Genomic DNA, 27,483 nt, shown 5'->3' on the forward strand with positions numbered 1-27,483 from the left:
TGACGAAGGTAGTCACATGACTGACAGCACAATTACTTCCTATCCCATCTCCTCAACCACCGGAGGATGAATTACAACAATATCTACTCTTCATTTGGGTAGTGGCTGCAAAACACAATATGCAAAAATAAGCTGCTCTCGCCTCCATTGTGGCTTTTGACAAGTTAGACTGCAATTTATGGAGGCAAACTTATTCGGAGCAAATTGGATAACGCAGTGAGGAAATTTCTAGGGCTCAATTTATTGTAGTTTATACTTTACACATTTCCAGATGCTCTTCCTCTACAACCATATTGTCTCATTTTAGGTTTTTTTTTTTTATAAAAACATGTCCTTCCTCTCCATGTCCAATGCATAAACTCCCCAGTGGCTGCCCGTTGAAATTGCCTCATGTTTATTTAAACTTAGAGCGTGGCAGTGGAGCGCCTGGTGCCCCATTCGTTTTCCGTGGTGTTTTCTTATAGCCAGCCAACCCCGGAGCCATTCATCAGCTGGACTAAGTGTAGCTACAGCGCAGAGGGCTAAACAGCACTTCACCACAATGAGTGTGACATCAACTCTCCACACAAACCAGCGGGTGTGTCAAAGAGAAGCACAATTACAGAGAAGGAGAAGGGAAGAGGTGGAGAAATGACCATGGAGGGGAGACAGAGGAGAAAAAAAAAGGAGAAAGAACGCAGAGTGTGTCAGTCATGAAGCTTCTAATTTTGGTTCTGGCTCAAGCACTACTTTGTTCCACCACAGGCTTTTATGCTACGAGCATGTGCTGGCTCAAGACAGACAGAGAGACTGAAGAGCTATTGAATTAGCAAAGACCAAACACCACACACACCAAAAAGACCATACACAGAAAAATAATGAGTAGGAAAAGACTTGAGATGAGTTAAAACATACAATCCAAGTGATGAGTATTTCTACATGTGTGTGAGCATATAATCGTGTATGTCTTGTGTTTTTTTTTTTTCTTCAATATAATTGAAGCTGCTCTGTTAGGCTTTTAGAATTTAATCTAATGTACTTGTAAAAATTTCACACACAGCCATCGTAAACTGTTATATGGATAAAAGAGATGGACTCGCATCCTAGCCGAGTGGAGAGCACAACAAAGGGAATTCGGGCTGGAATCCAAATTAGAGGAAAGATGAAGATCGGAAAGATCAAAACCGAGGAGGAGGAAGGAGAAAAAAGGAATAGGAATTGGCAAACATGGACATCCAGCTGTGCCATAGTGAATCAAATTTTAAAAAGGCAAGATGGACTAGAGCCAAATCGCCAGCAACTTATATAGGGAAGAAATGAAAAGAGGACTGAGACAGAAGAAAGAAGAGTCCACACAGCGGAAGTGAATATATCTGTATGTATATATATATATGTGTGTGTGTATATATATATATCTTCATTTATTTTAATATTTAAACCCACTAAAAGTTGTAAACACAACTTTTGAATGAAAGGCACAGGAAAAATCAGACAATGCTGATATAATACTCAAAAGAAAAGTTACAGTACAAAAGTGGACAGTTAGTTACGCACATACAAATCCCTCCAGGTTTAACGTCCTCCAGGCAGGGGAAACAGAAATATCTGACACAATAAAAGGAGCAGGTGTCTGAAATCCAGAAATCCATTTGCCAAACTTCTCTTTATTGCTTTTCTTGACTGACAAAGGATCACGTCAGCTTCCCGGGTCTTGCAAAAGGCCAAAAAGCAACTGCTGTGCTTTCTAGTTTCCCCCCGTAGATTGTGTGGCCCAGATTTACTTGATTATTGGCCTGTCTGCTGACCGTGCTACACAACACTCCACTGGGCATTTAGCATCTCATTCGCAATATAAAGACAGATGACATACTAAACATATGGAGCCAAAGAGGGAATTTCTTTAAGGTTGTCTGAGTAAGAGTGCTCATGATCTATTACCAAATGAGCCTATATTTGTGATTATGCTTTAATCCATTGGTCCACTGAGTGTAAAGTCCACCCAAACTCTAAGTGGTGCTGAGTGTTTAAATATTCAACAGAAATTTCTGGGTTGCAAAATTTAACAGCAGGTCAGACGTTGGTTCTGGAGCAAAGAAGTAATTTAGAATATCTTCAATCCCTTTTTTACCATTTACTTGATAGAGCTTTCTGCACCCAGCACTAGTGGGAGAAGTGTCATAATAGGACTCATTTATCAATTACAGACATTTAAAAGAGAATTTTGCACTGGTGGCCACTGCTACGCTTTTTTCATTGTGTTTTCTAGTCCTCTTAAGAACCATTTCATTTCCCACCTTCATTTAGTGCCAAGATGTTTTTTTTTTTTCCTTGCTGAAGAAAACCATGTCTAGGTCTGTCCGATCGTCATTTATCACTCGTATGGGGGGGGGGGGTTAACAAAGCAGAGGCGGTTATGTGACATTAAGTGTGCCATATCTTCGACGTGCACACTTATGGATTTGGTTCTTATTAAAAAAAGAAGAAGAAGAAAAATCTGTATGCAGGCCTGCCAGCTCTTGTACGATTGTGTATACATTACGGTTCCTTTGGACAGCTCTAGATGGAACAATTGGAGGGAAAGGTGCTGTCACTCTGTACTGCTCAGGGTTTTTAATATTATATATAGCCTCTTTGGTATAGGCACATCTGCATCAAGGGATCGCCACTGTCCAATTATTCCCTTCCTTTTCCTATGTGCAGCTGTCTTACTCTCTGTTTCCTATTAAAAAGGAAAAAAAAAAACACACACACACACACACACACAAAAAAAGATGATTGCCACAATCCTGGAACCTGGAAATCGAGTGATTGATTGGAGTAGCAGGAAATTAGACTTATATAATCGTCGAGGGTTTTCTTTTTGTCCTGCATGAAAACCAAAGCTCCAACCCCCTGCCTCTCCTCTCCACCTGCTGTAGCCTGGTCCTCCCTGCTGCCTGACAGCAGGAGATTCATGCTACCTTTGCCTTTCCTGCAGCCATGCTACAAAGGGGGAAAAAAGCTGTGGCACAGCAAAAATGTAAACGCACCAATCTACTTAAATTCAGCCCTGAAAAAAAGAAACAAACAAAAAAAAAACCAAACAAGAGATCCTGGGGGCAAAATGAAACAGGTGTTATGAAACACAACAGTTCTGATGGATTTAGGAGTGAACTGGAGGATGGATGTGGCCAGGGCTGTGTGCGATTTTGTTGCTGCTGTTGCTTGAATGCTCCGGTTTTGCAGGTCCAGCGAAGGATGTGTTTACCAGAGCCCTTTCTCACCCCCCACCCTCACAAGGATGGCAGCCCACCCTGGGAGAGGAGTGGTTACTTCTATCCCCTCTCTATCCTGGTTCTAAGCAGAATCTCTTAGCGCCACTCTCCTCTTTCACACAGGAGCAAAGTCAGGTAAAAGCTAGAGCTTTAACAAATCTGCTTTGAAGTTTGATTCTTAAACTGCCTGATGCAAGACCTCTAAGACCTTCCTACTCCAGTGCACAAAGGGGAGCAAATGACATCATGTACAAGAACCAGGATCTCAAGAGTCCGGAGATAAAAAGTACAGGATCCAGTCTCTCAGTGCGTCGGGCTAACGCCGACTCCATTCATTACCTGGCCGTGGCAGAGGAGGAAGCGGCAGCTAGCTGTGTGAGGTATTCACGCAGTTCCTTGGCCGCCTGGAAGCGGCCGTAGCGCTTTTTGGGTTTGGTGCACTCGTCCAATAGGGTTTCGAGTTGTCCATCTTTGGCTATGTGGGCGGGGGGGTCATGGAGGAGGCCTCCAGTGGTGCCCCGCCACGTAGCGTACCGTGACAGCAGGTTCTGGCACACGGCGTAGTAGTTGTGGTCCACAGTGACCCTGGAACAAAGGGAGTCCTTGGAGAAAGAGAGGCACGCCTCCCTGTCGCACTCCTCAAACCGGCTCTCGTACCACACGTCATAGTTTTCTGGCTTGTCTGCAGGGGGAGGGAGAGAGACAGTTAAATGAACACAGCAATAAAAACATACTGATCATAAAAATAGTCAATAATATTAATAGAGTTGTAGGTGCACAACATTCATTTCAAATATATAAAAACATTTATTGGGTCATAAGCTTGTTTCTTACAGCCTTCGTGAGGTGAATATATAACAACACTGGGATATGTAGGTCTTGCAAACTTTTCTGAAAATCAATCAGCCAAAATGTCCAGATGTTATTGCATAGCAATGTCCATTTATTTAGTTTTGCAAATAGCCTGGGAGTTCCGGCCAACCAGCAGTTTACATTTTAGATGGCTTCACTTCCCGTGTTGTAAGAGTTTTTCTAATCACCAGGATAACTGACGTGAAATAGCTGTGCATGAGAAATTTGAGGCATAACTGATTTCAAGTGATTACAACTGTTTGACTGCATCTGATCATGAGGAATTGATATGTTTCAGGGGTTTGTGCAATTTCGTTCCTGAGAAATCAACCTGACCAGAAGTTGACAAGGCCGAGGTGCCAATTTTGACATCCAACAGGCACTAACAGGAAATTCTTCTTCAAAGCACACAGCCAAACAACTCATCTACCATTTCATTTGACAGAAATGAACCACTTTCCAGATTTATTGAGCAAATAAAATTCCTTCTCCAGCTCATTTCACATTGCTTTTTCTCTTTAGAGGATTGCGCTGGGAAAGGAGGGAGCCAAGAAAATAACCTGGAATGATGAGAAAGCTATTGGTTTGCGCATTAAAAAGCAGATCGATAACATCATTGGGGGGGGGAGGGGGCAGACCCAGAGGATGCAAACACATAATCAGTGTATCAGCAGTGTAATGCACTTCTCCTCTGGCTCATCAGGACAACTCAATCAAACATCCAGCGCTGCCCTGTTAGCAAGGGGCCCCGGTGGCCCCCCAAAGAGGAGGGGCACATCAACCTCAATCAGTGCGGGTGATGAAGATGGATCTGCCTGTGTATGCACACACACACACACACACACACACACACACACACACACACAAAAAGGTGTATGCGCACAAGCAGCAAGGTGAGTTGAAAGCAATTAATGTCTCAGAGCTGGCCATGCATCACACCTCAGCACTGATTGACAGATGGCATCAGGAGACTGTCCCATTCTTGTTCGTTTTCACTAACACACACACTCACGTACAGCAGTGAGACAGAACGCCTATAACGAACAAGACGGGAAGAGAAGGTTCATACTGAAGGACGAAGATGAGCACAGCAAAAAAAAAAAAAAGTACTTTGAGACTCAACTAAAGACTAAAGGAAGTCTGAGGTCTATTTACGTGCACCACAATTCCCTCTGTCTCTTTCTTAGTTCAGGTCTTAGTGTAACCAAGCTAGAATATTTCCAAAGTAAACAAAATCATTTCCAATTCAAATGAGTGGGAGAGCAGTGGACGAGATAGGCTGCCGTGCTGTCGTCTCCTGTGTATCTGGTACCTTCCATGTTAAGGAGCTCGGGTCAGACTTGTATACATTCACCTCACTCCTCTGCCGTCCCAGGGCTACACCGAGAAGGGACACTGCGCCTGAAATGCTTGTTAGCGTGGCCTTACTAGTGGCATTCAAGAGTACGAGCCAGTTTTAACAATGCATGCCTGTGTTAGAGTGCATTATTGAATGCGAGAGAAAGAGAGAGACGCGCATGAGTGTGTGTGAGAGAGTGTTTCGAGTGCGGTTGCATTTGTGTGTGTTTGTGTAAGCCGGCGAGCGACCGTGTCAGGGAGAGGAGAGAATAGGAGTGAGTGATATGTGTGTGATACATTATACAGCATGCGTTTCCAAAAACACCACTGGGGGTGAAACCATCCTCAAACACTATAAACTCAATGATTGGGAATAGCTCCTTTCGCACCACTGGACTGTGCAAACACAGCGGCGATCAACTCGAGCACGGGCGTGTGTTTTATCTCGCCAAAACCTGTCACATCGATATGGATGCCACTAACGAGAGGGTGGAACTGCGCGTGGCTTTCTGCGTGTTAGATTTGCAAATCAATTGGCCTCAGTTTAGACTGAAGAGATTCGCGCAATGCACTTTAGCTCACTTTCAATTGCAGCCTCTAATTGCGGGGATTGGATTCTCTGCTTGTGGAGCCTTGAGAGGTTACCATGCCCATTTCCTACTGCTGTCCAACACATGGCCGTGACCTCGTAATACTCATTACCACCATCATCCCTGTTCTTCATGCTGCGCCCCGGCATTTGGCACGCACACACAAACTGATCTAACACACAAGCACACAAGAAGCACGTAAACATTCTTGAGGCTTAAACCCTGAATGGCCAGGGTAAGCAGCTTGAGTTGTCAAGCTCTAAATGTGTCGGGCAGACAAAGGGAGTCTCAACCTGGATTGTGCTTCGGGACTTGCAAAGGGCCGCTGTGACAGGGTGGAAAATTGCAGCTATTGGCAATAAGTTGAATATACACACTTCTGAGTATGGCAAACACACACCGACATAATTACACAGGAATTCAAGTACAAACTCGAGGGAAAAGACTAGAAGGCATGTTGGAGTACCTTGACATGTTGTACATCTGTTGGCGGTTTTATGGCATCAGATCTTGTGATCTGGCAAAGCGGGACGGTACCTCAGGATGAATTCATCACAATACTTCCCCTCCAACTACATACATACACACACACCCCCAGACAATAGTTCAGATCTGGTGGAACCTCAACACCTAGCGACACAACAGTTTATCACTTTAATAGGATTTCTGCAGGAAGGGGCGAATCTAAGAGCCTGTCTGGGTGGTCATCCCTCTTTGAAGTAGCCCTTGGAAGGGGGATTGAGGGGTGGGAAACTGCCACACTGAGTGTGTGATGTATAGCTTCTTCTGTCCTTGTTATGTGGTTTATTCTGAGAGGCATAAAAACTAGGGCAGCGGAGATGGCTTGTTATCCAAAAGATCTTTGCTTTGATACGGACGAGAATGTCGGAGGCAGAAAGGGTGCCAGAGGAGTGTATTCTTAGAAGACAGGAGGCTTCGAGCGTGTGCATATTTGCCCACAGCCATCTGTCCCTAGAGACCTTTCCTCGAAACCTTCGTCACTGCCTCATAAGCTACAGTTGGCAGTTTGATATAAGGTGCAGTGCTTTTCAGAGAATCCAGGATGTGGTCAGCATTTGAATAACAATTCTGGCTTTAGTGAAAGTGTGTGATAAACAGTTAGTGGAAGCAGAGGAGGAACCACCCTAACCCAACTGCATGTGGAGACATGTTATGAATAAAATCAATGGCTAATTAATTAACACAGTTTTAGAGAAGCGCCAATTTTACACACACATGAAACCACCAATGATAAAACTCACTCAAATTGGAGTTAAGTGTTGTTAAAGTGTGATGTAAATACCACCCTGTAAAATAGAGCAGCATTTTTCTTCTTGGATGAACACGCCACATGTACATGTGTTACATGTGATCTGGTGATGACAGACGCTACTCACTCTGCTTGATTAGCCTTTTGTCTGCCACAAGAACATTCTCTGCATCAACGACGATGACCTTTCCGTCACGTGGGCCCACTGCAAAGTTGTCGAAACTGACGTCGAGCAGGTAGAGGGCAAACTCAAAGTCGTTGTTGGTGAGCTGCTCGGCGATGTCCATCAGCTGCCGCGCCAAGTCGACCCTCTTTTCCCAGGGTGCGTTGTAGAAGCTCCAGAGTTCCTCACCCACATAGTTGACAGCTACCATGCGCCCACATGCTCCAAGGTACTTGGCGAATGGCCACCCTTCGTCTGACGGAAAGCTCTGGGAAGGAGAAACAGATGAGGACAAAAAACATTATTCAAAATCATAGATGAAAGAGGTGAGACAATGCAATGTGGAGCTGGTCGAAAGAAAAACAGAAATATCATAGGCTTTGAAAAGCAGAGGCTAACAGATAAATTACAAGAGCCTTCAAATTGTCAGAAAATATTTGTTTAACTTGCACAGAAATCAGTTTCTCAATAAAGAGATAGAGATTAAGTCCCATGTGCCAAACAAAGTTGCGTGTGCAGACTTGGATCATTTTTGATACACCATTCTAAGCACAATAGTTGAAATTCTGCCAAAGGATCACACGAAATGGAGCCAGCACTGGGTATAATGGATTGAATTTAATAAAAGAAAAGAGCCAGTTTGTGTTAAAGCCCTACAGCTGATGTGCGCTGCTATACTCGCTGCTTCCAGAAAACTGATAGGAGGTGATTTGTGGTAGCAGCAGTTAGCAAAAATGCCTTGTGTGTTGTGATGCAGCAGTGGGGCGATTTAAATTGCTGCATGCTGTTGGCTAACCGAGTTAATGCAAGTTGGGCATGCTGACAAGAAATCACTGTGTATTAGAGGTTAAAAAAAGATTAATAATACTGTGGTAAAACCCTTAGCAGGAAGTGGCATCACAATACCCTAATCTCTCTCAGATTTACTCAATTTTATTGAGGTCAAACAAAAACAGGCACACATACATCATTATCTGCAATCACTCAAAGTCAAGTGGTAACATCTGCAGAGGAAAACACACAGACACATACAGAAAACTTAAATGAGTTGGGTGAGAAACAGCTGCATTTGGCAAACGTTCCAGACTGCTAAGGGAATGGATTCTGAATGTCTCTTTACTGCTTCCATTTCACTCTGAGGTCTGGTGTCTCACGTTTTCCTCCTGCTCCTTCATCGAAGCAGGCTATCATAGCTGCTGGACAAATTAATGGAAAATAATAGAATAAGATCTTCCTTTTTTGCAGCCCACGAGTTTTGCTACCAGTGATAAGCTCCCATATTTTACAATAAAACCCCCTGCCATGGGCCTCTATCTTTTACAATAAACACCTGGCCATATGTTAGCTTAATGATAGCCCACATTTCCTATGTAACAAATCTCTTAGGCTGCTGCTGGCAGCCGGCCGCCTAGACACAGAGAGAATCAGGAGCGCTCATGTTTCACAGGAGCCTCAGTAGCCCTCCCTTTCTGAAGCCCAACTGCATCGCAGATACGGCAGGGAACACACCATCTCACTGCAGGTAAGGTGTGAACTACTATGACTGTTGCATTTCACTTTACACTTGTGGTAATTCAATACTTCACCAGCTTTCAATTTCTGTCAAGAAGGGGGATTTTAAATATGCATGGCTGCCTTAACCCCCTTTAAAATTTAATGCAATACAAATTATTTAAAAACATACATTTCAAACCCCCCCCCCCCCCCCCCCCCCCCCCCCCTCCCCCCCTCCCGTCAGCCATGCAGCTGCTGTATCTCAAAGACAACAGCTGGAGCCCTGCCACATACAGACTATGGCACCGAGGGGGTGCATGTGTTAAAGAAACCATGGCTCGCTGAATGGGCTGAAATGCAGCGATTTGCAGGTTCACTGGTGCACCACTGCCCAGTGTTGTTGAGACATTTGTATCTCCGACACTACTCATGCTCTTTTATCGCATCCCTTGGCTAGGCTACAATTTGCTAAGAAGGCCAAAGCATATGAATCCCACCTGTGCTGTAGCACAAGATGCAACAAGCTGAATGCAATTCTGAGTCAAGGCTCCTTAGCCTTTACTTGCATCGCAGAGGTTCTTTACTGGACAAACAAATCTTGATGCACCACATATGACAAGATCCACTTTTTTAGATCTACACAGACACAGAGAAGCAGACTGTCACACACTATTACAGACTGATTTAGTGGTGTAAAACTATGCGTTGGGTGTGTATCTTGTTCCCATCAGCTTCAAGAAAGATCCACAACCAAGAGGGGAGGACAATGATAAGTTGCTTGGGATGCAGTCTCAGTCGAGCCCATTTCCCTGAGGTGACCCAATCAATTGTGGGCCAGACAAAAGTCTGTCCAGGAAGCACTACTGGCTTCCAGCAGCCTGTCTGTCTGTGCCTGTCATCCTTACATTTGGCGGTGACTCACTCCAACTTCCCCCAAAACTCTCGGCTTAATAGCCTTCCTCTGCATTTTCTGATAGAGCAAACTTGTCAGGAAAAGAATCTGAGGAAGTGGACATGTCTCAAAACGTGAAAAAATGTCAGCAGACACTTAGAAACAAAAGGATAATGGTGGGCTGACTGCACACCCAAATGCTGTGCACAGGCTGGAAAGGAGACAATCCCGGGCTACATAGATGTTGCTGGCCAGCCGGCAATCCAACATAGGAGATTTTAGGATTAGAGATTGAACAGGCTAAATATCTAAAATGGCTTTCTAATTTCTTAAGTCAAAATAGAAAAATTTGGTTGAAGCTGGATCAGTTGGTAGTACATCCCTATTAGGCCTGCTTCCCTTTGACCCAGATTCAAACGTCAGATCGCTTTATGTTGGTGCAAATCTAAGCAGCTCTCGGTCTTGTTGACAAAACTTAGGATGTCCAATGTTACGGCTAAACCTGCTTTGTAAAACACCATGCTCCCTCTCTCACCCCTGCAGGGCGGATGGAGAGCTGTGGGGAAGGGGTTGTGGGGGTCGGAGGGGGGCCGAGAGCGAGAGAGGTGAAGAGAGAGAATACGATGGAGACGGCAAACAGAAGAGACAAACAGAGTGTCTTTCACTTCTCCGCTCCAGTGGACAGGAGGAATAAACCAGCAAAGACCTGCCTGCTAAACACATCTCTCTCTTTGTTGTCAGGTTGCAGCCTGAATGAGAGCAAAAGTAGAGCGACGGCAGATGGGGGGGGGGGATGGCTGATGGGAGGGAGGAGAAGGATGAATGCCCTAAGGCTACTTTCAGACACTGTCAATGACTGTTATGAGAATGCCTTCATGTCTGTCCGGCCCTCGTCTGCGGTTCTTAACATAGATGTCGGTCATTCACTGCTGTCTCTGACAGGCTCATTGCGCTGCATCAATTACCGGGGTCTTGACAGCTCATACCTAGGTGCCATTTTTATGAGCTTCCTATATTTAAGTTTCATATGCAATAGCTCTAAAGGTGATAACTACCGAACAGTGCAGGCAGGCACATGGAAGTGGGCACCTGAGCTTTGGATTTAAACTTGCCTATTGCCGAACTTGATAAATACTCTACGTGTCCCACCAATCATTCTCCCTTAGCGCTCTTTAAACGGTTACTCTGCAGAAGTCATTAACGTCTGCAATGAGGCGTTGAGGGGGGGGTAGGAGGGTGGGGGTGAAATAAATTGGAAAGCCCAGCCTAATGTTACATCCACTGCACTATCTCTGAGCAGAATTGGGAGGTACTGTATGTGTGTGCGCTTGTATGTGTGGGTACTGCACAGGTAGTAAATTCTACCAGTCTCCCAATAATATTGTGCTATTGAAAAATGCTGAGGGTGCAAAACTGCCAGTAACACATCCCAGTGACTTTTACTGCTTTAAAAAGGTCTTATCACTTCTTGTTCCTGTCATTGGATAAAACACCTTTTATCTCCTGCTTAGCGAAACCTTTAACTTATAGAACTTGGTGCCAAATGCTCTTCTTATTTTCTCTACAATTTTTTGATAGAATTTCTGGCAGAAATAATGAACCTGGCATGAGAAACAATGAAAGTGAAGACGGAAAAACAGACCAAAACAAAATCGTCTCATTAAAAACAACCTCACAGTGACTTCTTCACCCCCAGTCTGACTAATCTAATCTTATAGGTTGTGCTGGTATACTACACTAGGATTGACGGCGGGGTGGTGATGGTGGTGGGGGGCCTTCCACTCCCCTCCCCGTAATACAACAGACACACTGGCGTCCTCATGGGGAGGAGATTGGAGTGGGCTGAAATGAAACAGGGCCACAGACAAATGGGCAGCCTCTGGAGAAGAGGATGAAACGAATGGAGCGAGAGGCACAGGAACACACACCTGCGTCCTGACATCTGCTGACAAAGGCATGCCCTTCTACGGGGCCACTCGGGGGAGGGCGTGGGCGTGTGTGTATATGTGTGAGTGTGTGTGAGAGTTCGAAAGAGGCTCTTTGTGCGTGTGTGCGGTTATGTGTATGTGAAACTGTATCCAAGTGCATGTGAATGAGAACATGCAACGTGACCAGGGCTGATAACAACCTCTATTCAGGACGCGAGTAAACATGAGTGGCTCCCAAGATATTGCCTTGGCTAGCCTGCAAAGAACCCTCGTCAATCAAACACACATATACATACACACACAGACACACACACACACGCGCAAATACGGTGAACACACTGAGCTGGGTTTATAAATGCAAGCTTTAACGGAACCAGTTGCCTTCATCCTGTAACCGCAACTACTTAAAGCAAAAAAGGAAATTAGTAGTTTGCCACAGAGGTGTTTCATGTGTGCAGCTTGTTAAAGCCCTAAGCAGGGTGTGGTGTAAATTCTCAACATTTTCTGTCCTCAACAAAACCCCACTGCTTCATAGCAAACAAGTTGGGACAGGACTCGTCAGGAGTCCGAGGATCAAACAGTAGAGTTGAGGAAGCGTGGCTGACAGACGCATTCAGTCAGACACAACAACAGAGGAAAAAAACCCCTTTCACCCTGATGTTGCAAAATGAACATTATTCAGCCTGTTTATCACAGGGGCTTAGCGTTAAGAAGGAGTCACATCTGCTCTGCTAGGTTGAGGCTGCCAAGATGTCGCTTTTCTGTGCAGCTCTCCTGTTGACCTTGTGTGTCTGGAGGATATGTGGCGAGCCCCGTCTGGCATTTTGCTGGCCATTTAAGTTTAAAATCCAGTCGGTTGGTCCGCAGCAAGAGCTCAGGCCCCACAGGGGAGCCGGCGCTAACTCCTCATCCTGGCACGCATGGTGCTATCCTTTTCTTCTCTTTTGCTCTCATCTCCTGCTGCTTTTTCTCCTGCTAACCCTGCTTTTTCCCCCTCTCTCTTTGTTCCACCCCCAAAACCTGCAATACAGGGCAGTGATGCTGTCTGTTCCAGACATGGAAGCCAGGAAATGCCTAGTCAGAGTAGCAAGCTGAGGCGAGTGTGCGTCTGTCAGGAGAAAGAAGAGTAGGGAGAGACAGAGACTGTTAAGTGTATGTATCTGAATTTAGAATAGGCCTTTCCTTTTCCTTTCTTTACCAGACATGCGGTTCAAAGAGTGCACAGTGTGTAGAGCTGGCAGCAGTCGTAGGAAATAGGAAAATCATTGAACGAAAAAGACTGAAACTAGAAAGGACTGCTGGGTGTCTATGTGCAAGTGTATGTCCGTGCGTGTGTGGAGAAGTCAGAGCCAATGCGAAAGTAAGAGGTCAAAAAAACGCTGAGCTCAAATGAGAATCAAAACTAAGAGGTCAGGTAGACTGAGTAAGACCACGGGCAGTCGACTTGTGCAGCATAGAAAGAAACAGCGTGCGCATGATTCAGTGAGCTCCACCAAGCAGTGATAGAAATGGGTTAGCTAGGTCTTTGAGTTCTGCAGACCTCTGCTCCATAGAGAGAATGAGCGCAGGATGAGGAATGAGAGCACAGGACAGTGCAGCTTTGGGTTGCTAGTATACACTCCGCTGCTAGCTGATAGCTGAAACCCTCGGCCGACCTGAGCCTGAGCCACTGAGCACAGAGCCACCTCATAAATCCCCTCCACTGGACGATGAGGAATGTATTAAGTCATAGGCAGTGGTGTTGACTCAGTCTAGGTGGTATTGCCGCCCACACAGCTAGGGAGGAACCCAAGTGAAGCTTGGCCTCAGACCTGAGGGCTGTGGGTTTGAGGGCTACATCAAGGGTCGTGTATTTCAGAGCAGGCGCCAATTATCTCGGGGGCAGACGGGTGGTGTAGTGAGCAAGGAGACTGCTGTCACTGACCCTTCACACTACCCTCTCTGCAGAATACGGCAAACACACAGAGAATTTTGCCTACAAGTATCTCACATGCTAGAAAAGACAACTCGCATAACAGGCAACAGGTGCCAGCCTATGACTGCTTCCCTTAACATCTACAATACGAGTGGGAGTTCGATTAAATTAAATTGTTTTACCAGTTGAAAGAGTGCAAATGCTCAAGATGCTACAGTATATCCCTGACATTTTATATTTTCTCTGACAGGATTTAGGTACCTGACGCTTTAATGCAGTGGACAATTTTATTACTGCAGAGAGGCTGATGGGCTAAAAAGCATATTCTTGCTCTAACATTAGGCCCTGGGCTCTCCAGGGGACACAGCACAGTAAAGAGCCACTCGTTACTGATCCCTATTAGCCATCTTAAAGGGCCCACAGAGAGATGTGAATGTTAGGCTATCCAGCGTTGCAGAGCTGCGTCTTCAGGAGCTGGGCATGAGGTAGGTTGGGGTGCAGGCTGTAACAGTAGGAAGCTGGGGAGTGATGGTGGGCGGGGGTGTCTAAAAAAGGAGCTAGTGGGTGGGATGAGTGGAGTGGGGTGGGGGGGTGGGGGGGTCAGCCACAGGCATTTACCTAACCAAACACAGCTGTCATACGTGTGTATGTGTGTGTGTGTGTGTGTGTATGTGTTTGGAGAGAGGGAGAAAGAGAGAAAGGATTATGGTAACACAAGCAGTCTGGCTCATTCAAATGGGGGAAAACACCACAAGGCTCTGGCTTGTACAACACACACTCACTCACACAAACCCTGCACTCCTCTCCTCCTGCTCCTTTTTCTCTTCTCCCCTTTCCACCAGGGCCTCCATCCAGCGAGGGCGGCCAAAAGAGGGGAGTCGGGCCCAGATAACTCCCTGTCTTATCCTAACAGGATTCAGTCTGTACACAAAGGCCTATAAGAATAATGAAAGGGGTTTTGGGAGCACTTGAAGCAGGGTTAAGCGGCGTACACAACCTCCTCTCTTATGTGCTAAGAGCGTCACAATCCCCCAGACCCAAAAACAAAAGGTTCTAATCACAGACTAGCAACTTAAATACTATTTACCGGTGGACCTCAGCCACTGAGCCGGCCTTAGAGACAGAAGGCTCTCACTTAAGCCGGAGTAGCAGGCAGCGTCTGTGATTAAATGAAAAGAAATAAATAAAACTAAAAACAAAACAGGCTTTGATCCTCTTTGTAAAGAGGCATGACCCAGAAACCCAGACCATAAGATTGCAGAGTTTTCCTGCACAACAATATAAAGGCTCTTATTCTGACCGTGTGGGCAATAAGGAGATTTATTCTATATACATTATTGTAAAAAAATAACAAAAGTATAATTTTCCACTTCTTTTTCTACTATTTGACAGACAAAATCATTCTTAACTTGCAATTTAAAACAATTCTAGTACTACCTACCTGGCAGTCTCAAAAAGCCACTTCATAAAAACATATTGCAGCGTTACTGCAATTTGACTGCATTAGATTGCAAAGGTGCTCCTGTTTAATTTGGTATTCGTATGTAAATTCTATGCACCAAACTATAAAATCTGTAAGCCAAACATTTGGGTTACAGATAAAGTGGTATTTAAAAAGAATTTGTAATAATCATTGTTTGTCTGGCCTTTTTATTGTTTGTTAATTGTTATACAGCTATAAGATGGTCTGACTAATAGCTGATGCAGGCAGGTTTCACATTTCTTTATGACCTGAGATTTACTTCCTTAAACAATAAATCAAGGTTCAGTAGGTCATAGCTGAGGCACCACCTTTGCCTCATTTTGTGCCAGGAAAACCCCTGAATTTATAACATTTACTTTGGCTTACTTTTGTAAAGTGGATGAGCTTAGTAATAGATTATGCAGAGCCTCATTAAATCAACAGCACAGCAAAGAGGCACCCCCCCACACACACACACATTTTCAAAAATTCAAACAAGCCGCTACTGTGTTTGCTGAAAGCACTGTGAATGTTTACTTTCACATTTGCGTTAAAATGCAGCTGTCAAAAATCTTAGGAGGAATAGGAGATAAGGTCATCCGTCTAATCTCTCTCTTTTCTGTCTCTTCTCCGATTCAGTATCAGTGTCGGATGTCTGCGTTCTGGGAAAAACAGACAGTGTTGCATGAGAGGCGCATGCCTTCTGACAAGTATGACTCTGTGACAGGTGAGGGCGGGGTGTTAGAGGAGGAGGTGGATCTGTGGAAAGTAAAAGAAAGATGGAGAGGGGTGTCTGGGAGTGCGTAGATTTGAGTCTAGAGGAGATGACTGAGTTAACCCCACAGGCCTGTCACATCCTATTCTCGGCTTCACTGAGCAAGACAGGGCCGAGGACCAGAAAAGGTGCGAGTGCAGTCACATGCTTCTGGCTAACTCACCAAACTTAATGATTTGGAAGGGAGAACTAGGCTAAATCGAACTAATTTAAATGTTGGGCCAGATGTCCTCTGTCAAACACAACCATCACCTGATGAATGAGTGAGTCATCTAGCCGAGGGAGAGAAGCCAAGGATGGCAAATAAGGTTCTAGCCGAGGAAGATGAGAATAATTTGTTACTCGCTTTTCATGCTAACAAAGTTATTGTTGAATAATAGGGGTAAAATTAAACAGCATCATGTAATTTCTCTGGTTGGCAAGGAGGGAACCTCTTGACACAAGTAGATTTATCTTGGTAACAGAGAACCCTTTCCAGGCTCACACATCTGTGGAGGTTTAAGAAACAGCACTGGTAAAGAGGAAACTAGAGAGAGATCAGATGAAGTTGCATTAGGTGCCTTTCATTGCACAAGGATTTTCTTGTTCGGCTGTCGTCATTTTGTCTTCCAAAAATATTTATTCCCCAAAGCCAAATTGTCTTCCACATGACAGAGGAGTGGGGGTGGTGTGTGTGTGTATGCGTGCATGCTTGTGTACTGCACAGCGCACAGAAAACGCATTGTTGGCCGGACCCGAAACAACACAGCAGATTGTTTCCCACTGACAAAGAAGGTCTGGTTTCTCATAGTGAAACAGGGCCGATTTACTGCCTGTGGCTTCAAAAGACTGAAAACAGAAGCTATTCTAAGAGAGACAGCAGCTCACTGAGCATACAGCAAAAATGTTATTGGCATTTTTCAACTGTATAAAGCCAGAGGAAAGAGATAGAGGGAAAAAAAAAACCAACGCACAGCACTGGCAACCAATGACAGTAGGTAATAATTTACACTAAATATAGCAAACTTAAATTATACACGAATGATACTAGCCTCTCCAACTTACTGAAGAGGTGTTCAACTACAACCAGACAAAATGAAGCATCACTGTGGGCATGACAAGAAGGCAGAGTGATAAATACTTGAAATAAGGATCAGGTTTCATTAAATAACTGGTCATAAAACTCAGCCCACATTCCTCTGCCTTTTGTTAAAAACAGTCCCCACGCAGTAGCACTAACCTCTGGCAAAACAGGAGACTAAGGTGTTGTAGTACAGCACGTCTCCTCTTCAATCTCTATAGACGCCATTAATTCTTTATGGTCTAGTGCTGCCCAACCTTGTGTATAGGGTCTCTCAGTCTCTCAGCAAATTTTCTCCTCATCTTTTGAGTTCAGTGATGCTGACAAACAGCCAAGGCCCTCACAATCTCTGAATTTCTGAGATGTGTGGTGCATTTCTTTATATGTTATCCATCCATACTTGCCAGCCGTTAACCCTTGTCTGTGACATACATAGACCCTTACAGTTCTTTTTTACGCCCACGGGTCACAAGTTCAGGATAAGATCAACAATTCATGAGTCTCTGTTAACATGCAAAGGCCAGAGAGAAGAGAACTGTGGACAATGTGTGATGTGTTGGTATGTGGTGTCTGTGGCTGTGTGCAAGATAAGGACTGCTGGGGGGTGGGTGGTGATTCACAGGGCCTCTGAACTGGGGCATAATGGCATTAAAAACACTGACGGAATTATCTCGAGTTTGTGGAGCGTACACAAGCGGACAGAAAAATATAGGAGAGAGTGACACAGATAGAAGAAAGATGGAATAAGAAAGAAAAGAGGAGAAAGGAGGGAAGGAAGAAAGGGAGGGGGAGGGAGGGCGAGCGACCACACATGGCTAATCAGATTTTATAGATTGACTGGACTAAAAGGCTGATCCCGCCTTTTGTCCTCCGACATGCCCGGAGGTGTGCGGCCCTATGTGTAGAGGGGGGTGGTCAGCATAAGTTATTGAATGTCTACACGGACCATGACCATTGTTGTTCTGTCCCCTCACGAGTCACAATCAATGCCAGACTGAAATTGAAATTGATTGGCCGCTTGTAAATCAGTGACAAAAACAATGTGGGTAATGCTTATATGATGTACAGTACGGCTGCTTTGACATGTAGGATGACAGAGTAGAAACAGCTGATGATTGTACTACTAACCTGGTGCAATAGCAAGACAATTAAGATTTTGATTTTGGCTCTGATGTAAGATTAAAGATTTCTAATATCATATCATAATTGGACAGACTGTATTGAAAAATGAAGCTTCTAATCAACAATACTTGTTTTTGAGCTGTAATGGTGAAATACTGACAGTAATTTAGGTTAAAAAAAACAAAAACTTTGAAAAGTTTTGATTTTGGAAGATTGATGAAGGATCAAGAATATTTATGCTGATGCCACTTAGCAGCCTCGCAAGAGACCCTTCAACATGCCATCTCCAGCAAATGACAAGAATCCATTGGACATTGACATATATTAAAATTAAAAACAACTTGGACCATTTACAGATGCATCCTTTAATAATTCAAAACTGCCCTACATATAGTGTTAAATATGCAGTATTGCCGCCAGCCAAAATCTCTCATCTTTTGGGAGGCCACAGCTCTTAAATCCTTCTCTATTCTAAGTAGAGGAATATTCGTGCTCCAGAAAGCGGACACGTAGCCTAGAGTTTAGGGAGGGTGTAATGGCTTGTCTTAGATCTATGGAAGAGGAAGGAAAAGGAGGATTCCCACCCTGTAATTTACTGGTAGCTTTGTGGGCAAACACCCTGGCTTCCTTTATACTGATGCTGCTTTTCCCTTTGAAGCAAAGGTAATCCAGGAACCGTGGCTTATCAACTACTCTGAAAACACCTGGTGCCACAGATGAGCTGACAGACACTTCTTTATCATGATGAAGTATTTTCGTCAAAGAGAAAAAAGTTTAAACAACAACAGTACCTGTAGTACGAGCGGCTCCGGGTTGAATGCCAAGGTCATGAGCAGCTGCATTCTCTCTGTGTCCTTGAGGTTCTTTAGCAGGAAGCTGCCTGAGTCTTTGGTCTCAGCATACCTGCGGACCACGCGGTCCAGCAGCCTCTGAGAGGGACAGTGCACCAGGTCTGACCAGCCCTCCACTACCTCTGGAGTGAGCAGACGAACATCACCGTTGATCCGGGCAAATTCAGTCTTGTACATCGCCTGGATGAGGTCGCAGCGTGGCCTCCCCGTGGCTCTCTTGCAGATTTTCTGGTCTATCTCAGCCAGCTCCTGGTTAGAGCCGAGCCGTTTCAGCACCACGCGACGGGTGCCCTCCCTGGGCTCGCCGTACTGAGCAAAGTAAACATTCTTGACATTGAAAACGTCTAGGAACCGTAAGCGACCCCAGGTCTCAAAGGAGACCTGGCCGTTCATGAATTTCCGACACCAGCTGGTGCCAAAGCAGGCGGGACACTTGTTGAGGTTGATGAAGCGTCTGTCTGTGAGCTCATTCTTCTGGAAGGAGGCGAACAGGTTGTGGGTGTTCATCAGCAAGATGACAAACAATCCCACCACCAGCAAGAGCTTCAGACAGCGGTACAGGCGGCCAAGTTTGAGGGGCAGGAAGCGCAGCATGATGGGGACGGGCAGGGGAGGGGATTCTTGAGGGACAGGGAGGAGGAGAGGTATTGAGATGATCGTCAGGGAGCTAACCTCAATGCCTCTCCGTCATCGTGTACCGGGGTAGCTTCTAAAGCGGCAGGCAGGGGCGAGGTTGGCACAGCTGCCCCGTGCCAGTCTCTGGCAGAGGCCAGTGAGTCATGTTCTCCGTTTTTGGTGTTTGTGAACAACCTCCAGCCAGCAGGCCTGAAATCAAGCAAAGAAAGAAAAAGAAGATCTCATTACATTAGGGAAAAAATAACAACTACACTTTATAACACCAAAATTGGCCCTGTTGGTCATGGATAACAAGTTTATTTTTTCTTCTGCTGGGCCTGCAACTTGAACACCCAGGTCCTAGCATGAGATACCTTCTGTAAAACAAAGAAGCTCTTTCTCTAGCATATTAAATTTTCTCACAAATTTGAATTGCTTGGGTCATCTGAGAGATTTCATTACTTTTTGAGCAGAAATAAGATGGCCCAAGGCCAGTGCAATAACCCTGCCTATGCCTGTTTGAGCGCGCGCTCTCTCTCTCTTTGGGAAATAATTTCTCGTATACTCCCCCCAGTATAAGAAAGATAAATAAAATCATGGAAAAGGGGAAAATAAAGTGTCAGTGATCAAATTAAGAGGAAATGTACAGCATCCTCTCCAAGTATAAATAAAATGTGCTGTACTCTGAGGATGATTCCTCAGAAGACATCCCTATGCTGCTCCAGAAGTATCCATCACTTTTCCTCCGATGCACAAGCAAAACACACCGTCTGCATACCTCAACAGTTACACCGAGCTCAGATTTTTTCTTCTTCTTGCTTCAAATGGATGAATCTCACTGCATTGTGAAGAGAGTCACGCTGTGCGTAGTTTAACCTTTGATCAGAGTTGCCCTGCTTCGTTTTAATCACGCTTTGAAGTTGTTTCTTTGAAAATGGCTGGTGTCACTAAAATAACGTTTGTGGTGGTGGTGGGTGGGTGGGTGGGGGGGAATCAGTGAAAAACTCCATTTGGCATGTTGATGGCAGCAGAGAAGATAACGGTAAGAACTAAGCTTGGAAGAAAGAGACAACAATCTGGGATCACAGTACGAGAACAATGCTCTCAGAAGCCTCACTGCCCCCACCAGCCTGCCTATGATGAAACCATGTTAGACCCCCCAATCAGCTTTTTAGCAATGAGTCTTGTAAGTCTTATAAGTCGCTTTAAAAAAGACAATGACTCAGGCCATGCAAATTAGCCATCCTTAATTAGAGCTCATTAGGACATGCCTATTAGGACAGCCGACTTGAGAGGGCATGGCTAACGAGCAGGCACACTAGTGTGATTAGTGTGCGTGTCGATGGGTTCCTTGCATTTTGCTTTCAGATCGAAGTGGCTGAGATCTGGAGAGACACGGGGCTGCAGGCAGCCAAGAGAGCAGCGGTTGTGAGAGCTGTGCGGCTGTGGAGTGTCAGATAAGAAACTGAATACACCAGTTCTTACCTCACACCTCTGTCTGAAAATACCTTGAGCAGATCAGGCCTACATCACTAATGTATAAATAGACCAAATTTGAATAGGTGGACTATAGACGACTCCACTACATACTTTTTTTTAAGGAAAAGAAAAATATGATTCATGCATTTTTTTCTATTCTCACCACAAACCTAAAACTAAAGCAATTGACTCAACAGTGAGCAGTGTACCATATATGATATAGTGATAATGAGACTGACTTGCTTTACATCATTTAAATAAAGGCAATCTTAAACCATTTTTTAAACTCCGTATTAAACCAAATAGCTACCGTAAATCTTAATGGTAATGTATCACCATTTCCTATGATGTGGACAGCATCCATTTACTTATTTTATCATTATAATGAAGCACGATCATAATTGTAATTTTAGGCTTTAATAATGACAATACAGCACTTCGTGCCCATATCAACCTGTGATATCTCAAAGACAAAAATGAATAAAAAGATAATTCTTCATGCACTTATAGTGAAACAGCATTTCATTGGGCAAGCTAAATAAAGAAACTGTGGGTCCACATCGAGCTGACATCAACAAAATGCCTCCGGTGTGATAAATGAACAATAACAAAACAACCTCTCAGCTGCACCCATTCAGAATAAGCTAAAAAGAACGACGACACAATAATTTAATAGTGTCAGGGAGATATTCATATTAAATTCGGATGGAAGATGAATTGGTAGATGGGAAATAAAGAAACAAAGTCTGCACGAAGAGACCTCCTCCCAAAAAACAACAACAATTTCAATAGGAGTCAAAAGGATGTGTGTTGTGTGCCATCTACTACAGGGAGCGAGAGGAAGCTGATTGCTTACGGGTAAAACTGAATATCCCATTGCTATAAGAGCTCGATTCAAGTGCCATTTAGCATTTGACACAGGCAGTCACGGCACAGACGTGGATCTTGGGAGCAGAGTTGAGATTTAACCAGGATCAGCAAAGGGCTCCAAGAGGACAAAACACGACATTAGCCAGGCAGAGGAGATGATCACCTCTTCATCCCTGACAGAAAGCGACAAAGACACAGGGCAAGCTGGAACGAGTCCCGAACAAGACCTGGACGCTGCGGAGTAATGAGATGCAAGACCCAGCGGCTAACATGGGGAAGATACATAGCTACTTCTTCCTCCTCAGAGAAAGTGTTAGGCCTCTATCGCCTACGGAGCTGGATTAAATCAACGACTGTACGAGCTGCTGGAGTGAAAGGATGAGATGCGCGCTGCATTTTGCATCAGCTGAGGTGTTAAAAAGCATAAAAATGTTGACAATGAAATGCATGAATCTGCCACCGATGGCTTATCCATGATCCTGTACTTTTGTTGCATGAAGCAGCAGAGTATCAGAATTTAAATACTGTTGGGTAGAGCGTTTATAACCTGTGCCCACACACAGAATGTGTAATAGTGTGAATGAGACCAAAAAAAATTCAGCTTTTTTGGATGGATGGCATGGTCATTTAAAACAGGGTTTTTTTTCCCTGGTAATTACCCCACTAGACTGCTTCTTATGAATTTTACACCTGCAAAAACATTTATTTAACTCCCTCACTGTCTATTCCTGAATGCCATCCCACGGCTGAGAGTAATTCAACAGGACATAAAGAGAGGAAAGCAGACTGTATAGAGGTCTATGGCAAGGTTGCCTACTCAGGTTTTTGATGAGGGTAAAGTTCACTTAAAGCTCTAAATTACAACCAGATGCTGTGTTTTCTAACAGATGTTACCCACCGGAATAGACGGGCAGTGAAATTTAAACCACCGTTTTCTTTTGGACAAACCTCATTGTGCCCACAGAAAACTTGTGTTTTAAATTAGCCCCCCCTCCTCCGTTCCTCACCCACGGAGCCTTTGCTCCTACTTCACTCTTCAAGGAGGTGGGATGCACAATACCAAGAGGAAAACCCTGTTTAGAATAAGCACCAAATTACCTCTCATCATACACAGCCGCTGCCAAAACTGGGGTAAGAAAGTTTTTCAGCGTACTCAAGTCTACAAAGTACTGCGGTGAGCGCTTCGAAAGAGAGGCAAAGAAAAGAGGGCAAATCAAAGGATGCCTGACTCCTCATGCATGGGAGATGAGCCTCGCATTGAAAATGTTCCAAGTTTGGCAGATGTTAAGAGCCGCAAAATGGCTCATTACTGGGACAGAAAAGGCGCAAGATGAAGCAATGGGCCCCATGTTGGCTTAAAACAGAATGACAAAGGTCGAGACTGAGGCAGATGACATCGTAATATCCTAATATTACAACTTTTATTAAACTTAGATTTTGACAAAATAACCCAGATAAGAAAAAAAAAAAAAGAGATTGAAAAGGAAATTTCCTTCTTGAGTAATCTTTTCCACAGTTCATTGTTTGAAACTGGTGTCAGATAATGGTGTATGAGAGGGAGGCTAGTCTCGGGCTAACCCATTTCCTTCACTGCACCTGAGGCTAAACTTCATTATGATATAATGAAGTCAAGCCACATATGAGCATGCTTGATGAATTCCACTGGAAATGCAAAAGAGAGTGCAAAGAGGAAGTGGGGAAAAGGACTGGAATACAGTAGAGGAGCTGGAACCTAAAGAGAGAAACTAATATATTTAAAAAACAAATGAATTGCTAATGGATGGCAAAGTGAGAGAAACTTGAATGGAAAGAGATCACTTGAATACAGAGTAGCAGTTCTCCATCTCTGAATGGACGCACACACACACACACACACACACTCACACACATGAACGTGTCTACCCCCGGAGACCGCAGGCATTACCACCAAGCCCTACTCAAAGCTCGGAAAAAGCCTCCTCTGACCCACCCCCTCCCATTGCAATGTGCGGCTCTAGCAGCAGACAGGAACTACTGTTGCCAAGGTTATCGACTGAGGGAGTCAATAATGTTTGATCACAAAAACATTCAGCCACGGCCGGATTGCCTCAGTACAGCAAACACGCAGACAGTGATGGATAGATACAAATAACGCTAACATTCGCATGCCTAATGGAAAATTGAGTCCTCAGAATATAAGCACCAATTAACAGCATCCCTACACGGACATTAGTCCATTCATCTCAGACCAAATGCTAGAGGTTTTAATGAGAATATCAATGGTATCCGCTTTACGCCAAACTGACGCAGCTTTTTGGGAGGACACGCTTGAACTGGGAAGCATGCTCTGGACACTTTGATGGAAAACATATTTTGTTTTGGTTTAAGAGCTGCACAGTTTCACAAGTCAGCATCACTCTGTAGAAGTTTGAAAAGTTGTCATACATTCAAATCTCATGTTAATGCTATTGCAAAACAAATGTGTCATCTAAGTGAAGCTACACTTAAACTGATTAAACCAAGCTATCAAAACAAGCTTTGGTTTAAACAAGAGGGGGATATGTTTGGAGTGGAGGGAAATAAAACTAATTACCTGACAGACATTTGTTATTTCACTAGAGGTCATTCCTAATGTAGCTCCATCTGTTGAAGAAATTACTTTATCCGAGTATGATTTGGCGAGTTTGGAGGTCAAAAACAAAAATATACTGCTCCTGTGGGAGCTTTTAGGCCACAATTACAAGATATTCCCCTGCTGAGTGCTGAGAAACATTCAAATCAACCACCAGCAGAAAGCCTTAAGTGTATCGGTCTATTTTCATAGTTCCCTTGTTAACTAACCTTGCAGAAAGTCTCCACAATTAGTCTCCTGATATGGAAAAATTAATTCTAAGCAGCCCGTTCTATTCATTAGACTGTAAAGAGAAATTCCTTAGGACTTATTAGGCTTTGTTTCGACCAAACAGAGGAGCTGCTGTGGTAATCCATTTTGCCTTTGAAGAAATCAAGGGCAGAAGTTTGCAGAGAGCATACAATCACAGAAATCTCATGGTCAAGTCAATTTAGCTATTATTTCAAATTACGCTTTCATTTTTCAGTGCCTGTGCCTCTCTGTTAGATAGGCGAATGACTCAACCTGCTGTTCGCTCACGCCAACAAGCAAGACAAATTCATGGCAAATCAATTCAAATTACGTTGGCCAAGTGGAGACCTGTTGAGGTACGGTGTTTCCGAGTGCTCGAAAATTACAGTGGATGCAATACAACAGAAATCTAAAATATTAATGGTGCCTCAAGAAAATAAACATCTCCACAACACTATTGCTGTTGCTATAATTTCCATCTATATATTGATATATACTTAGGTAGATGTTTGGAGGTTTAAAAAGGACCAGCACATTTTGCCTGGCTTTGCAGTAGATTGTGCATAATGACAATCCCCTACACTTTGATCAAGCTTATCATTTTAGAGTCGCCATTAAATTGTGTTTGGGTGCCCGTGATAGATATGACTGATGTTCTCTACTGAAAGAAATAACTACGAAAAGATAAGACTATCTGAGATGCCAATGATAGTTGTGTTGTAACAAAAGTGACACCACCACCACCACCACCAGCAGCAGCAGCAGCAGCAGCAGCAGCAGCAGCAGCTCTATTCGCAATAATAATAAAGTTCCTGTCACTGTTCAGCGGATGTAGGCATCTGATAAGAGTTTGTTTCTCAAACACACAGCCGTCTAGCATTTTATCTCGGCGTTTAATCATTGCTGTGGTAGCAACAGTGACGCTTAAGTGTCGAGCATCCTCTTTAAGCTTTAGTTTTGTTTTTTTTTTTATTTCTTCTTGCTTGATTCGTCTGGTCAAGTCCAGGCTACAAAAAGATAACGCACTCTTAAAATCCACACCGTTCCCAATTCACATTATTAAAAGGTTTAGTTTGATGTGAACGCGGGCTGCAAAGAGGAGAAGAAAAACTGTGAGACAAACCTGAATGACTTTTTCCTCTCTGGGTCTGTAGTAGTGAAAAGCTTAGCGCTCAGTTGATATCATTCTTCAAAGTTGCGGTGACTTACGGGGCTGGTGACGGACACTTTATATCACCGCCGACAGTATCTACACCGCGAACAGCTTCCTCGCAGCTCGACGAGGGTCTCTATCAAAGCAAACTCACACGGGCTTCACATTTCTGGCTCCTAGGTATCTTAGCCAGCTAGCCTGCTAGCTGCTGAAATAAACAGTTGGGATGTCGAGTCTTAACTCTTCATATACCGGCTCCTTCCGGCTGGACGACGCGGTCCTCTTCACAAAGGACAACAGCGTCCGTGTGGTGCATTTACGTCCATGTGTGTCCGTGTACCGTGAGTCCCTCCGTGGTCACCGAAATGCCTCTTTTCTTCTTCTCTCAGTCGGCGGCTCACTCCTCACCGACACCACAATGGGTTCTGTTTCGACTCTTTTCAACACCAGCCTCTTTGCTCTTTACGACACCCGCTGTCCGTTTACGGCTGCGGTTGCTAAGCGATTGTTCTAATATTGTCTCGTCTGGAACGCCGCCCCCAGTGCAAAGTTTGCTCAAATTTCTATTTTTTCTCACTGCCTCCATCAGCCTATTTTTATTGTTTTTTTTAAAAAAGGTGAAAGTAGCAACATTATCTAAAATGAAACTTTAATTTAAATTATCATGCAGTGCAGTTTGATTTGGCCAGAAAAAAATGCTGAGCATTGTGAGCCTACAGCAGCATCATATATGGCATCAAACACCTTGTTTTCCATATCAGACAACATAATCAAAAGGAAGTTGGCTTGTCTGTATACCATAAATAAGAGTGCCAATGGGCCTAATCTATCCACGTTAACGTCAGTATGAAATTTTTAGTGCAGGGGTAAAACTGATAGGAGGCTATTTTTTTAAAAGGAAGTGATGACAACCAATCGTTTAATTCGTTAATTAACTCTTATGTAAGAGCCATGATTGATTCACTTAGAGCTAAGGGACGGTGAGAGTGGAGACTTACTTCCTCGGTCCCTCACAGGAGCTCCACGTACATTAGTTTGTATTCATCGCCACCTACTGGATAATGAGAGGATGGCGCCCAATGAGTGGTGCGTCCAATTTATATGGGAAATGTCTGACTTGTTTAAAAGCTGTGTTTCCCAAACCTGTTCCTGGGGGCCCACTGCCCTGCATCCTTTAGATGTTTTCCTGCTCCGACACACCAGATTCAAATGAGTGGGTCGTTATCAGGCCTCTGTAGAGCTGATTATCGTTTGAATCGGGTCATCTGGAGCAGAGAAACATCTAATGCATGCAGGGTGTGGGGCCTCCGGGAGCAGGACTGGAAAACAACATTTTAAAGCATAAGAAAGACATCACGACATGAATATTTAAATGTAACTTTCTAATTAGATCAAGGCGAGCTATTACCCTAACGTATGTTTCCATACTCTTGCATTTTAATTGCAACACATACATCTACTGTTGCATCGGCACTGCAGCAAATTGACACAATTACTTTTGTTGTTTTCAACCCATGTGGCAAAAACCTACAGGGTTGTTTCCCCCACCACCACCACCTGTGGAAGAGGAAACGGAGAT

At 44.2% G+C, this 27,483-nt stretch overlaps 1 protein-coding gene across 1 annotated transcript; it reads right to left on the reverse strand.

Annotated features, from left to right (window-relative positions):
- Positions 1–1,623: 1,623 nt before the first annotated feature.
- Positions 1,624–26,306, reverse strand: dipk2ab (divergent protein kinase domain 2Ab). Its single transcript, XM_070853423.1, has 4 exons — positions 25,875–26,306; positions 18,886–19,770; positions 7,411–7,714; positions 1,624–3,915 (listed from the first exon to the last, which is right to left on the reverse strand). The coding sequence occupies exons 2-4, from the start codon at positions 19,537–19,539 to the stop codon at positions 3,569–3,571; spliced, it is 1,305 nt and encodes a 434-aa protein (XP_070709524.1). The 5' UTR covers positions 19,540–19,770; positions 25,875–26,306; the 3' UTR covers positions 1,624–3,568.
- Between the last annotated feature and the right edge of the window lie 1,177 nt (positions 26,307–27,483).

Source organism: Pempheris klunzingeri, chromosome 21 (genome assembly GCF_042242105.1).
Source record: "Pempheris klunzingeri isolate RE-2024b chromosome 21, fPemKlu1.hap1, whole genome shotgun sequence".
NCBI lineage: Eukaryota > Metazoa > Chordata > Actinopteri > Acropomatiformes > Pempheridae > Pempheris > Pempheris klunzingeri.

Bases quoted from the DNA above. Each gene is read 5' to 3' on its own strand.
- dipk2ab (XM_070853423.1), bottom strand. From the start codon at position 19,539: ATGCTGCGCTTCCTGCCCCTCAAACTTGGCCGCCTGTACCGCTGTCTG. The intron at 7,715-18,885 runs GTACTGTTGTTG...TCTCCTTCCCAG, and splicing joins CGGAGCCGCTCGTACTACAG to AGCTTTCCGTCAGACGAAGG. The intron at 3,916-7,410 runs GTGAGTAGCGTC...CTCCCCCTGCAG, and splicing joins CAAAAGGCTAATCAAGCAGA to ACAAGCCAGAAAACTATGAC.